The 13852-nt window shown below is 59.1% G+C and overlaps 2 protein-coding genes across 5 annotated transcripts in view; both read left to right on the forward strand.

Moving 5' to 3' along the window:
• The window catches only part of LOC122438844 (SCO-spondin), a gene marked incomplete at its 5' end in the record, with an annotated part of 52612 nt that extends 43102 nt beyond the window's left edge, over positions 1-9510 (forward strand). Inside the window, 19 exons of the mRNA XM_043464052.1 lie at positions 57-401; positions 997-1164; positions 2106-2236; positions 2482-2606; positions 2846-2892; positions 3194-3472; positions 3817-3975; positions 4122-4238; positions 4637-4775; positions 4929-5131; positions 5212-5339; positions 5440-5582; positions 5690-5778; positions 6036-6253; positions 6549-6644; positions 6782-6842; positions 7078-7208; positions 8574-8724; positions 9362-9510. Of these exons, the coding sequence (XP_043319987.1) occupies positions 57-401; positions 997-1164; positions 2106-2236; positions 2482-2606; positions 2846-2892; positions 3194-3472; positions 3817-3975; positions 4122-4238; positions 4637-4775; positions 4929-5131; positions 5212-5339; positions 5440-5582; positions 5690-5778; positions 6036-6253; positions 6549-6644; positions 6782-6842; positions 7078-7208; positions 8574-8724; positions 9362-9384 (2753 nt within the window). The remainder of the gene's footprint in view (positions 1-56; positions 402-996; positions 1165-2105; positions 2237-2481; positions 2607-2845; positions 2893-3193; positions 3473-3816; positions 3976-4121; positions 4239-4636; positions 4776-4928; positions 5132-5211; positions 5340-5439; positions 5583-5689; positions 5779-6035; positions 6254-6548; positions 6645-6781; positions 6843-7077; positions 7209-8573; positions 8725-9361) is intronic.
• Positions 9511-13327: 3817 nt separating this feature from the next.
• ZNF862 (zinc finger protein 862) overlaps positions 13328-13852 on the forward strand; it is a 32749-nt gene continuing 32224 nt past the window's right edge. For 2 of the 4 annotated variants that reach the window (XR_006268665.1, XM_043464053.1), the window contains exon 1: positions 13330-13580. Coding sequence is in view for 1 of the 4 variants with exons in the window: in XM_043464053.1 (XP_043319988.1) it covers positions 13557-13580 (24 nt within the window). In the remaining 3 variants the exon portion in view is untranslated. Of the gene's footprint in view, positions 13581-13727; positions 13848-13852 lie in introns of those variants that run through there. The other 2 variants (XR_006268666.1, XR_006268667.1) reach the window with 2 other exon arrangements.

Genomic DNA, 13852 nt, shown 5'->3' on the forward strand with positions numbered 1-13852 from the left:
AACCCTCTGCCCCTTTGCTCCTCTGATTTCTCTAACCTCCCTGCTGCCTCCCGCAGGACCCAGGGCCTGGACACCGTGGTCCCCCTGGTCTGACTGCCCTGTCTCCTGCGGAGGCGGAAACCAGGTCCGCACCCGAGTCTGTGTGGCCTCAGCACCTCCCCTCGGGGGCTCCCCCTGCCCAGGCCCCGATGCCCAAAGCCAGCGCTGTGGGCAGCAGCCTTGCCCGACACTATCGGACGCCTGCTCCTGGGGCCCCTGGGGGCCCTGCTCCCGCAGCTGTGGCCCAGGCCTGGCCTCCCGGTCTGCGTCCTGCCCCTGCCCGCTGGCCGAGGCTGACCCCACCTGCAACAGCACCTCCCCACGCCTGGACACCCAGGCCTGCTACGCAGGGCCCTGCCTGGGTGAGTGTACATCAGAAGCGAAGCCCCCTTCTCTGTCTCCTACCTGTGCAAGATCCAGAGAATGTTTATTATCATAACCAACTTCCAGGTTATCTCCCCAAAACATACGTCTGTCTGTCTCCTCCCAAGGGATTCCCAGGTGGCTCAGCGTTAAAGAATCTGCCTGCCAGTGCAGGAGCCACAGGGAATCTGGGTTCAATCCCTGGGTTGGGAAGATCCCCTGGAGGAGGGCATGGCAACCCATTCCAGTGTCCTTGCTTGGAGAATCCCATGGACAGAGGAGCCTGGCGGGCTACCGTCCGTGGGGTCACAAAGAATCGGACACGACTGAGGGACCAAGCATGCATGCACCTCCTCTCCAGACTTTTTTCAGTGTTCTCCCTCTTCCCACCATCATCCCTGTGGGACGTGACCCTCACTGCTGGGTGGCAGGGAAGCCCACCAGCGGGGACCTTTCAGAAGTCTTGGTTTCCTTTTGCCCTTTGCCTGTTCAGGGTGTTGGCCGGGGCTGGCATGAGAGGGGAGGGCTGGTGGGAGAGAGGCTGGGGAGCCCGGAGAGGCCGCTGGCTGAGCCCTGGCCCCACTTGGTCCCTAGAGGAGTGTCTGTGGAGCAGCTGGAGCGGCTGGACACGCTGCTCATGCCAGGTGCTGGTCCAGCAGCGCTACCGACACCAGAGACCTGCGCCCGGCGGGGCCGGGGTGGGCGCCCCCTGCACTCAACTGGACGGCCACTTCCGGCCTTGCCTCATCGGCAACTGCTCTGGTGAGGCCCTGGGAGCAAGGAGCCGGGGAGCCGAGCCCTGGCAGGGGCCCCCGGGGTCCCCGATGGGCACTGCCAGCTCCTCTTAGAGTGATCCTCAGGGTGCCCAGGTCCTCAGAGGGCTTGCCCGCGCCTGCATGGACCCTGCCCTTGGCTGGGACCCTGCTCCAGCTGCACCCTGCCCCACCCTTGGGTGCTTGCCCCCCCACCCCCAAGCCTTCACCGTGGTTTTCCCACTTTGCAGCCACAGGCCCAGCTGTGGCTGTGTGTGTGTGTCTTGCAGCGAGCAGGGGCTACTCTCATTGTGGTGCTGGGTTTTCTCATTGCTTCTCTGGTTGCAGAGAACAGGCTCTAGGGCATGTGGGCTTCAGTAGTTGCAGCACATGAGCTCCATAGTTGTAGCTCTTGGTCTCTAGAGCACAGGCTCAGTAGTTGTAGTGTACGGGCTTAGTTGCTCCTTGGCATGTGGGAGCTTCCCAGACCAGGGATCGAACCCATTTCTCCTGCATTGGCGGGTGGATTCTCTACCACTGAGCTACCAGGGAAGCCCCCCAGCTGCGGCTTTGTGTCCACTAGTGGCTGACCCAGGCATGGTGGGTCTTTACCCACATCCTACTCCAGCTGCCTTCCATCTCCACCCCTCTGCATCACACCTGCCAATCCCTGGAGCTACCTGCCAGGGCCTGAACCCCCTGCTGCTCGCTGGCTCTCCTGGGTCCAAACAGTCCTCACCCATCCCTGGAGGTGCCTACAGGGACTGAGTGGGCATGGATGGGGCAACACTGGTCTTTTCTTACCTACAGCAGGGGGGCAGTATCTTGCACTCTTACTGGGTGACCTCAAGGGGAGGTGATGGGACCATGCACTGTGCCCTCTGGGTTTGGGGGAGCAGAGGGTGTCTCTGGGCTGCACCCCCCCACCAGCCTGCCTGCCTCTCCCTGCAGAGGACAGCTGCATGCCTCCCTTCGAGTTCCAGGCCTGCGGCTCCCCCTGCACTGGACTCTGTGCCACATACCTGAGCCCTCAGCTCTGCCAGGACCTGCCGCCCTGCCAGCCTGGCTGCTACTGCCCTGAGGTGAAGGGTGGAGCCAGGGGAGATGCCCCAGGAGAAGGGGTCCCTTGTCCACTCTCCCGCACCTCCTCCCCTCCTCTCCAAACCTCTCGTCTGGACAGTGCTTCACATTCTGCCAGGCGGCTCTTCACCCACACTGTTGACTCGACAGCATGCATGGCACCTGCTGGGGGCTGGGCATGGGTGGGCATTAGGGTGACGACAAGATGACTGCCACACAGCCCTGTCCCCTGTCCCCTTCTGCACAGGGGCTGCTGGAGCAGGCTGGAGGCTGCGTACCTCCAGAACAGTGTAACTGCCAGCACGTCTCAGGAGAAGGAGCTGGGGTGACCCTGGCCCCCGGGGACCGCCTGCAGCTGGGCTGCAAAGAGTGGTGAGTGTTGGGGGTGAGGGAGGTGGCACCAGAGGCCTGGGACCAGGGAGGAGGAGGGGTTCCACAGGGCGGCCTGACCCCCACAGAGAAGGCCAAGCAAAGCCCAAGGTCCCAGCCTCCCCCTGCTCCAAATGAGGCCAGAGCCCAGGTTACCCCTACATGAGCCCCCCACCCACCAACCCACCATTCTGGGCTGGGTCCTGCCTCCCGGAGCCCACCCTGACCACCCCCTCCCACAGTGAATGCCAGCGCGGGGAGCTACAGTGCACCAGCCAAGGCTGTCAAGGTAACTGGACAGAGGAGACCAGCTGTCCCTCTTTTTCTAGGACTCGGGTAGGGGGCTGGATTTCTGCCCAGGACTTGGGTAGGGGTGGGTTTTTGCCCAGGACTGGGTGGGGGTTGGGTTTCCAGGACTTGAAACTTTCAATTCTAGGACTGGGACAGTCCCAGACAAATCAGAAGAACTCCGGTTCTTCTGTTTCCAGAACATTCTGGTCACAGCACGAGCCCCTTGTTCCCGATCCACTGTGGTCTCTGGGTCTGGGGGAGGGTCCCTGGGAAGGACGCTCACAAGCCGCCCTTCCTAGGTCTTCTGCCTCTGAGCGGCTGGTCTGAGTGGTCACCTTGTGGGCCCTGCCTGCCCCTCGGCCTGCTGGCCCCTGCCTCCAGGACTGCCCTAGAGGAACGCAGGCTCCAGCACCCAGCTGGCCTGTCCCCAACCTCGGCCCCCACGCTGGCTTCGGAGCAGCACCGCCACCGCCTCTGTTTGGACCCTGAGACGGGGAGGCCGTGGGCCGGGGACCCAGACCTCTGCACTGTGCCACTCAGCCAGCAGCGCCTCTGCCCAGACACTGAAGCCTGCCAAGGTGATGGGGAGGGGGCGCGGGCCTGGAAAGGGGCGGGGCCGGCCGAGTAGGCTGAGAAGAGGCGGGGTCTGGGAAGGGGCGGGGCCTGGCCGGGGGTCTGGGGAGGGGCGGGGTCTGGGGAGGGGCGGGGCCTGGCCGAGTAGGGGTGGGCTCCGCTATTCCTGTCTGTTCGAGGCGGCCCTTAGCTGGCTGGCTCACCCTCCTGCTCGTTTCCAGGGTCTGCTGGATTTGAGGTTCGGAGGGGGCAGCAGCAGCTGGAAGAGGAGATAGGGGGCTCAGGGCTGCAGAGGGAGGCAGGCGGAGAAGGGGGGGCCTGGGCACTGACTCCCATTTTCTCTCCCCAGACTTATGTCAGTGGGGTCCCTGGGGGGCCTGGAGCCCCTGCCAGGTGCCCTGCAGCGGGGGATTCCGGCTGCGCTGGAGAGAGGCCGGGAGCCCCCCTGGAGGAGGCTGCCGGGGGCCATGGGCTCAGACTGAGAGCTGTAACATGGGGCCTTGCCCAGGTAATGGCTCCAGCATTGAAGGAGGGGCCGAGGATGTGGCCCCTGGGGTGTGTGGGGGGTTCTGCTGCCTCAGTCCCTGGAGGTGCCCGTGGAAGGCTGGGGACTCGAGAACACCCCAGGTCGGACTCTGATCTTCTGGTCCGCAGGAGAGAGCTGTGAGGCCCGGGACACTGTGCCCACCCCTGACTGTGCCAACCAGTGCCCGAGGAGCTGTGCCGACCTCTGGGACCGCGTGGAGTGTCTGCAGGGACCCTGCCGCCCAGGTGGCCAGGCCATGCCCACCGCCTGGCCCGGGAACTCTGGGGAAGCCCACTGCCTCCTGCTGCCCGAGAGCTTGTGACCTGAGGCAGGCAGACGGCAGGGTCATGAGTTACAGGGCAGCAGAGTGGACCCCTGGGTCACTTTTGGCGACCAGCTGGGGGTCCTGCCTGAGTGAGCCTTGGTCAAGATGGGCTGTGTCCTGGGGGTGTTCTGGGGCAGCCTCAGAGGTCCCCGGGGGGGGTCTCCAAGCACGGGGCAGCCTAGAGAGGCCCGATCCTGTGGGAGGGGCAGGAGGAAGGGCACGCCAAGGCTGCCCCAGGCCCTGGAATCCCTCTGGCTAGGAGAGGACTCCCCGCGTGCGCCTGCTACATCCTGCTTGTCCCCCCACCCCCTCTCCCAGGCTGCCGCTGTCCCCCCGGCCAGCTGGTACAGGACGGGCGCTGTGTGCCCGTGTCTTCTTGCCGCTGCGGCCTCCCCAGCCCCAATGCTTCCTGGGCGCTGGCCCCAGCTGAGGTGGTGCAGCTGGACTGCAGAAACTGGTACGACTGCCCACTGATGGCCACACAGCGGGACGGGGAGCTTTGGCTGGAAGGCTCGGGCCAGCTCAGGGTTATGGGGCATTGTTGGGGAGCAAAGGCTGTTCACCCTGACTCTCGGGGCTCTGAGCCCTTTCTGCACACCTCTGCCCCCAGCACCTGTGTCAATGGGTCCCTGGCGTGCCCCTCCCACGAGTGCCCAGCCCTTGGGCCCTGGTCAGCCTGGAGCAGTTGCTCTGCTCCCTGTGGTGGGGGCACCATGGAGCGACGTCGGAGCTGCAAGGAGGGCCCCGGGAGGGCACCATGCCAGGCCCAGGACACAGAGCAACGGCAGGACTGTAACCTGCAGCCCTGCCCTGGTGAGTGCCCAGGGCGGGGCCTGTCCCGAGGACCCCCTCTGGGACTCTGCCTCACTCTCTGCTTCCCCCCCCACCCCCAGAGTGCCCACCCGGCCAGGTGCTCAGTGCCTGCGCTGTCTCGTGCCCACGCCTCTGTGCGCATCTGCAGCCTGGCACCCCCTGCATGCAGGAACCCTGTCGGCTTGGCTGTGACTGCCCCGGAGGGCAGGTGGGCTCGGGCGCTGTGCCCTGACTCTCGAGTTGGGGAACCAGGCCGGTGGGGGGGCAGGAGTGGTGGTTGTGTGTAACCCAAGCCTGCCCCGCCTCAGCTGCTGCACAATGGCACGTGTGTGCCCCCTGCCGAGTGCCCCTGCAGCCAGCTCTCTCTGCCCTGGGGCCTCACCTTGACTCTTCAGGAGCAGGCCCGCGAGCTGCCCCCAGGGACTCTGCTCACCCAGAACTGCACCCACTGGTGAGGGCCGGGAGTGTGGGTGGGGAGGGCATGGGGGGTGGGGTGCTGAGAATGGGGATGGGGAGGAGGGCACGGTGGGCATCTGAAGACAGCATTTGTCTTTCCAGCGTCTGCCGAGGTGGAGCCTTCAACTGCTCCCTCGCTGACTGTCAGGGTGAGATGCGGGCTGCCCAGGCCTCTGCTGGTCCCTCCAAAGGCAAGGCCAGGCTGCCCTAACGAGGGGAGAGGGGCCTGTGCTACCCCCAGCCACCAAGCTGGGCCCCACTACTATATGGGAGGGTGGATAGGAGCAGAGAGGTGGGTTTGGAGACCCAGATGTCTGGAGGCTGCTGGAGCCGAGTGGGTGGTGCTGAGGAGTGGGGAGGGACCCGGGGTGCCCAGTGTGGGAAGGGGGGGAGTGGAGGCTGGACCTGGGCTGACCTGAGTGGTGGGATGGGTGGTCTTCCCTGGCAGAGTGCCCCCCCGGAGAAACGTGGCAGCAGGCAGCCCCCGGGGAGCTGGGGCCCTGCGAGCAGACGTGCCGGGAACCCAACGCCACAGAGACCCGGGGCAACTGCAGTGGGAGGCAGGCCCCGGGCTGTGTGTGCCAGCGCGGGCACTTCCGCAGCCAGGAGGGCCCCTGCGTGCCTGCGGATCTCTGCGAGTGCTGGCTCCATGGGCGCCCCCACCCGGTGAGCCACCGCGGCCCTCAGTGCCCCCGCCCTTCCTGGCCCAGGGCTCTGGACCACTGGTTTGTCCCTGGCTTATACCCCTGTACCCGGACCTGCAGCCAGCGGCTGGCACACTTGGACCATCTCTGGCCCCCAGGGACCCACCTCCCTCCCAAAACCCTTGCTGCCGACGCTGGTCTCAGGCCACTGCCCTGGCCGGGCCTCCGGGTGGGCTTGGGGTGGGGGGACTGGGTAACAGAAAAGTCCGTGGTAGGGAGGGGGGCGTGGAGAGCAGGTTCTGCCCCCTTCTCCCCAGCCTGGATCTGAGTGGCAGGAGGCCTGTGAGAGCTGCCGCTGTGTCAGCGGGGAGAGTATCTGCACCCAGCACTGCCCCCCGCTCACCTGTGCCCAGGTACCCATCTGAGCCCTGTGGCCCTGGGCTCCTTCCTGGGTCCCTCCCAGAAGGGTGGTCTCGGGGCCTCAAGCAGGCAGTGTGGGGCGCTGGGCCTTCCTCCTGAGCGGACTGGGGGGGCCACCCTCCCTCTGCAGGGCGAGGTGGCTGTGCAGGAGCCTGGGAACTGCTGTCCCACTTGCCGCCAGGAGGCTCCACGTACGTGGGGACGGGGGGGCACCTCCTGCCTGCTCTGGGCTTCTCCCACCCCCCACCCTGGGGAGGCCGCCTTTCCTTGTCCTGCCCACCACTCAGATTAGCAGAGTGAAGACCCCCCGGTACTGTGTCCCAATACCTGGCCACCCCCACCCAACCTGCCCTGCTCGGGTCCACGCTGTGTTGCCTCATGGCGTCTCCTCATCACGGTCCGCTCCCTGTCCTGCCCCTCCCCTAGAGGAACAGCCCGTCTCCTGCCGGCACCTCACGGAGCTTCGCAACCTCACCAAGGGTGCCTGCTACTTGGAGCAGGTGGAAGTGAGCTACTGCAGCGGGCACTGCCCATCCAGCACCAACGTCCTGCCTGAGGTGAGCATGGGGCGGGGGGCCTGCCGGTTCAGGGGAGGCAGCTCAATCAGCAGACCCCCAGGGCCTGAGGCTGTGAGCCTAGCACCCAGGCAGAGCCCAGGGGACATGAGCAGCAGAGTCATCTTGCAGGCCTACAGCTGATCAGAGCCAGGTGGCCTGGCGACCTCCGTGGGGCTTGGGCTCCGGAGCCGGCTGCCTGCCTCCTGCCCCTCCTGGGGGTTTTGTCCCGCTCCTCCCTACTGTGGCCCCGCACAGCTCCTGGTGCCTGCTTCTCAGCCCACTGTGCCCCTCAAGACAGGCTAGCCAGGACAACAGAGAAAGTCAGGGAGGAGCTGAGTTGACCTGTGATACAGTGAGCGAAGGCTGAAGGGCAGATGTTATTTACGGTGGTCTTGTCCTGGACGTTGCCCAGAAGATTGAGACAGAGCTCCGCTCTGCGCCCACCCTCCTGGTGCCTATATCTCAGGAGCCCTGTGTCACCCTGACTCCCCTAGCCCTGAGCCTGGAGAGCTGTGGCTCCCACCTGGCCAACGTCTAGCCAGAGTGGAGCCTCACACGGCTCCTGGCCCTGCCTCAGCCCACCTGGCCACAGTCACCTATTCCTGGAAGACAAAGGTGCTTTCCCATCTGGTCCTCAACCCTTGCCACTCTCCTGCTCCCCTGGGACTCCTGGAACCTTCTGGAAATGCCTCTCAAATCACTTTTGGATTGTTTTTTAAAACTCAGAGTGAGGAGAGGACAGTTAGTACATTTTTTTCCTGGGGAGGAAAAAGTAAGTGACAGTGGGATAGAATCAGAGGGAGATTTTTTTTTCTTTTGTAGATCTCTAACTTGGTATTGTGTGAATAAAGTTAGAATTACACATAATATTAAATCAAACATCCAGTAGGACTCACAGAGTTACTGTATAAACATAAAGCAAGAGTGTCTGCTTTGGAGTGAGAACTCACTTTGTACTTAGGATCGGACTGTGCAGTTGAGGACTTCATTATTTGTAGGTTCAAAAATTACTACTCTGTCTCTTCAACTAGACTTAGAAGTAGACCCGTGTCTTTCCCCCCTGCTGCCAGGATGCAGGGATGAGCGCGTTAAAAAGCTCTCGTTTAGCCTGCAGGTTGTTGGATGCTCAGATGCGTGGGGGCCTGGAATGGAGGAGGTGGGCTTCTTGGAGAACTGGGGGCTTGGTGGTGACACGCCCCCACCTGGCTTCCCTACTTGGTGAAGAGGTCTGGGAGCTGAGATCTTGGGATCTGGTTCTCCCTGCGCCCGGCTCTTCTTGGATAGGAAAGGCCAGGGAAGGCAGGTGGCTTGGGCAAACTCCTCTTTGCCCCTCCCCAGCTCAGCCACCCCCTCCCTCTCGCCCAGGAGCCGTACCTGCAGAGTCAGTGTGACTGCTGTAGCTACCGCCTAGACCCTGAGAACCCGGTGCGCATCCTGAACCTGCGCTGCCCCGGCGGCCGCACAGAGCTGGTGGTGCTGCCAGTCATTCACAGCTGCCAGTGCAGCGCCTGCCAGGGTGAGTGTGGGCGGGGCTCCCGGAGGGGCGGGGTTCTGGTGGGCGGGGGCAGGTCGGGGGCGGGGCCGGGACTGAGGTCGGGGTTGGGGATCACCTAAGGCCAGGAGCTGGCCAGGCCGGGCGCGTTACCCGACGGCCCCTCGCGGGAATTCCTCCTCCGAGTCCTTCTGCTCTGCTGCATGTTCCTTCTTAGCATTCTTGTTGGTTTGTTCTCCAATCACACTTAAGCCCAGGTGTTCGGGGTCAGGTATATCAGGTTCGAATCCCAGCTCATCCATTTCCTTCCTTGCTGAGCTTCCATAACCTCATCTTTACACCCGGGTGACGATCCGCACAGGCTTGTTGGGAGGACTTGGTGAGAGGCTGTACGCGAAGTGCCAGGTTCTCTATAAACACCTGGTACACGTTAACCCGAGGCCACCACACAGTGTGGCGGGTGAGAAAGATGGAAGGGTGCTGACGCCGCCTGGGTGGAGCGCAGGGCAGAAGCTCGCCTTGACTGCGGTCTTCCTCCAGGCGGCTGTCCCTTCCTCTCCTGCCAGTTTGCTCAGCACCCTCCCTCTCTCCAGCCCCATCCCTTCCCGGCCGATCACCCTGCCTGTTTTGATAGCGCATCTCCCTCTTATTTGTCCTCCAGGAGGTGATTTCTCAGAGCGCTGACGGCTCCGCCGGATGAAGCCTACCCTGGCCGTCATGACCCCTCCTCCCATGCCCGGCCCCCCCTCCCCCACCCCACATCCCTGCTCTAGTTCTAACATATTCCAAATAAAGTGATATTGGCAGCAAGCCCGTGTACAGAGTCTGCATCCCAGGATTCAGAGGGGAGGGGAGGTGGGCTGGGGGTGTGGGGGTGGGACGGTGGGTTCTGAGCCCTGGCCTGGACCTGCACAAGGACTGTCACCTGGGAAACCTCTGTGAATAGCTCATGCTAGTGAACTTGGGCAAGTCACTTCCCATATCTGAGCCTCAGATTCCTCATCTTTAAAGTTTGGATGTAAAGTCTTAAGATCTCTGGTACAAGACATCTCTAGGGCCCCAGGTCCCATCCCTCACCCCATCTGATGGCAGCTGCAGCTCTGGCAGGCATTGCCATGCAAGATACATTCATCTCATGCTGAGGTCTGCTTCTTCTCCTCCTCCTGAAAAGTTTTATTGAGATATAATTTAGATCCTATGAAATTCACTCCATTTTGAGTTACACTTTGATGACTTATGGAAAACACACAAAGTTTTATAAAAGTTGACTTTTATAGAAAACACACACATACATCACCACAGGCTAGTTTTAGAATATTTGCATCATTTCAAGCGAATTTACCATACATTCTTCCCACCTCCAGGCCCAGGTAATCAATCACTAAATTGTTTTACACCTTAGTAGATGTGCCTTTGGGTCTGTCTAGTCAAAGCTATGGTTTTTCCAGTAGTTGTGTATGGATGTGAGAGTTGGACTATAAAGAAAGCTAAGCGCCGAAGAATTGGTGCTTTTGAAATGTGGTGTTGGAGAAGACTCTTGAGAGTCTCTTGGACTGCAAGAAAATCAAACCAGTCCATCCTAAAGGAAATCAGTCCTGAATATTCATTGGAAGGACTGATGCTGAAGCTGAAGTTCCAATACTTTGGCCACCTGATGCGAAGAACTGACTCATGGGGAAAGACCCTGATGCTGGGAAAGATTGAAGGTGGGAGGAGAAGGGGCCAACAGGATGAGAGCGTTGAATGGCACCGCTGACTTGATGGACATGAGTTTGAGCAGGCTCCAGGAGTTGGTGATGCACAGGGAAGCCTGGCCTGCTGCAGTCCATGGGGTTGCAAACAGTTGGACACGACTGAGTGACTGAACTGAACTGAGATGTGCCTATTCTGGACACCTCATATAAATGTCTGGCTCCTTTGTATTAGCATGATGATTTTGAGATTCATCTGTCAACCAAAATAAATAATGCAGGAGGTTGCAAATAAATTTATTGGGAAACTTAAGAATTACAATTCAGGAGACATGGATACGGGTAACCCTGAAGGAGTGTTCTGGGGAAGAGAAAGACTCAGGGGCTAATAAAAACAGAGCCACGAGGTTATTTAAAGTTGCCTGGAGAGAGTGGATTGAATCTGATGTGAGTCAGAAAATAGTTGTCGATAAGGAATCAGGTGGCGCTAGTGGTGAAGAATCCGCCTGCAAATGCAGGAGACGAAAGAGATGAGGGTTTAATCCCTAGGTCAGGAAGAGCCCCTGCAGTTAGAAGTGGCAACCCACTCCAGTATTCTTAGCTGGAAAATTCCATGGACAGAGGAGCCTGGTGGGCTACAGATGGGATTGAAAAAGAGTCAGACATGATTGAGCCCACTACTAACACTAAGAATCGGGAGTCGTTTTAAAGAAGGCCTGTCAATTGAAGAAAAACACACCACCTAAAAATTGCCTGTTTTATTTGGAGCCCTTACTGAGGACCATGTTTTGGGAGACAGCCTCTCAGACAGCTCTGAGGAACTGTTCCAAGAGGCAGTGGAGGAATTAGAATATATAGATTTTTCTGAGGAAAAAAAAATGTAGCTGAACATCAGTTGATTATTGCTAATCACAAAATACTGATATCTCCAGTTAATGATTATAGTGCTTTTCTGTGTATGGGAAGATGCAAGAGTCTGGGTTCATTGAAATTATCCCTTATGTATGCAGCTTAACTATTTAGGGTCAGTACCCTGTTTTCCTCCATCCTGAATCCCCTCAGGGTACACCATGGGGCTGTGGCTACAGTTGTTGATGGCTTGATGGCAGCAACAATTATTGTTAACTAAAGTAGCATGCAACATTGCTTTGTCTGTGGATCCAAGAAGTAAACAGATGATCATATTTTAGGGTAAGGATCTGGTTAGTATCTTGAGTTTCTGGCAGGTATTCTGGCTGACTTCATCAGGTCAAAAGATCAGATTCCACCCAGGCTGAGAAATGAATAAGTCACATGTCTTTAATGGCCTCTCAGCTCCATTTTCAAGAGCTCTCTTGGCAATACCAACTCCATTTTTATTTTCCTTTCACACTTCCATATTACAGCATGTGTCAACAGCCTGTTTCCTTTTGTTGCTGAATAGTAATCCATTGTGTGGATATGCCATATTTTATCAATGCACTCATCAGTTGATGGACAGTTGAGTACTTTCTTGTTTTTGGTCTACTATGAATAAAGTTGCTATCAGTTCAGTTCAGATTAGTCGTTCAGTTGTGTCCGACTCTTTGTGACCCCATGGAATATAGCATGCCAGGCTTCCCTGTCCATCACCAACTCCTGGAGCTTGCTCCAACTCATGCTATAAACATTTAAAGCTGCTGTAAACATTCCTATACAAGTCTTTGTGTGGTCATGTTTTCATTTCTCTTGGATATATACCTAACAGTGGAAATTTCTAGGTCATATGGTAAGTTTAACCTCTTAAGAAACTTTCCAACTGTTTCCCAAAGTGGTTGCACCATTTTACATTTCCCTCCCCTGCCCCTACACCATTCCTGCTTCTGCCCTGAAATGTACCAGGGCTCATTTCTCTACATCCTCTCCAACACTTGTTGTTATCTGTCTTTCTTATTTTTTTAATTACCTATTCGGTAGGTATGAAGTTGTCTCCCATTGCAATTTTAATTTGTATTTCCTTAACGACTAATGAAATGGTTAGATAACATCACTGACTCAGTGCCCATGAATCTGAGCAAACTACAGGAGATAGTTATGGACAGGGAAGCCTGGTGTGCTGCAGTCCACGGGGTCGCAAAGAGCTGAACACAATTTAGTGACTCAACAAATGACTAATGGTGCTGAGAATTCTTGTTCATTTGCTGATTTGCCATTATATAGCTTCTTTTCAAGCTTCTTTTGCTTTCTGCCCCAGGGCTTTCTGACCACAGACAGTGTCCACTTGGCCTCCGTACAAGCACAGCTAGAAGTACAAGTGTGAGGACGGAGTGCAGTTACTATCTCTTGGAGCAACTCTCAACTTCTGGGGATGGGAGCAGTGGGTGAATGCTGAACTCCTCTCCCCCCATTGTTCAATGGACTATTATGGGGAGGGGCATTCTGTATAATTCTTAGAAGTGGAATGAAGCCCCCAATACCCACAGCAGTGACCTTGAAATGCATCCATCCTTTTCGTCTTCCCTGCTTAACCCACCCAAATCCCAAGGTCTGCTCTCTGGGGTCACTTTCCAGGACCAAACCCCGGTCTCCAGCTCTGCTTCCAGGAGAGGGTGGAGAGGGAGGAAGCCAGGCTGGACACTTCTGCTCCAATGCCCAGTGATTCTGTATTTACCCTCTGTCCCTTTATGTTCCTCAGACCACCCCGACAGGAGAGTCCTATGCAACTACAGTTATTGGCAAAAATGGGAGGGAACAGACGCAAGAACAAGCAATCTTATAGCCCAATCAGAGCACTTTGCCCTTACTATCGGTCCTTGGAGAGTGGGGAGGGCAGAAAGCGAACCGCTCTGTCCAACCGAGACCCCGCATTCCCCAAGCCAACAAGCGGCTTTAGGAGCCGCTTACTGAGCCTGGACTGCGCTTCCCATGATGCCCCGGACTGGGCGGCTGCCGTAAAGCGGTTCGCCCGGTGCGACGCGAGTACCGGCCGTGCGCCTCTCCCGGAGCCGCGAGCGCCACCGCCCACTCTGAGGAGGGACTGCCGGTTCCGGGCCGCGCTCCCTCCTTCTCGGGCGCCCTTCCCTCCGGGAATCCGGGTTCCCTCAGGTGGTCGCGGCGGTGGCGGCGGCCTCCTCAAGGCAGGCCGCGGGGGGAGGGGGCGGCCTGGCGGCAGTGGCGGGGGCGGCACGGGCCACCGAAAGCGGGGCCATGGAGCCCAGGGAGTCGGGGAAGGTAGGCCTGGAAGGGCCCGGGGGCTGCCACTCCCCTCCCGTCGGTCCTAGGGCTGCCACTCCCCTCCCGTCGGTCCTAGGTCTGGGCTCCGGCGAGGCGGGCGCTACAGGCGGAGTCCGCGCAGATGAGCCAGCCTTGCAGGGAAGGACTCGCCTGCTCGCCCGCCTCTTCGTTCGCTCTCCGGGAGAGTCCCGCGCAGCCTTCCGCTCCCTCCCTCCGCGGCTGCCTTAGCCGCGCTCTGCCGAGAGGTCGCCCCGTTGGTGCTGGGTGGG

Source organism: Cervus canadensis, chromosome 3 (assembly GCF_019320065.1).
Source record: "Cervus canadensis isolate Bull #8, Minnesota chromosome 3, ASM1932006v1, whole genome shotgun sequence".
Lineage (NCBI taxonomy): Eukaryota > Metazoa > Chordata > Mammalia > Artiodactyla > Cervidae > Cervus > Cervus canadensis.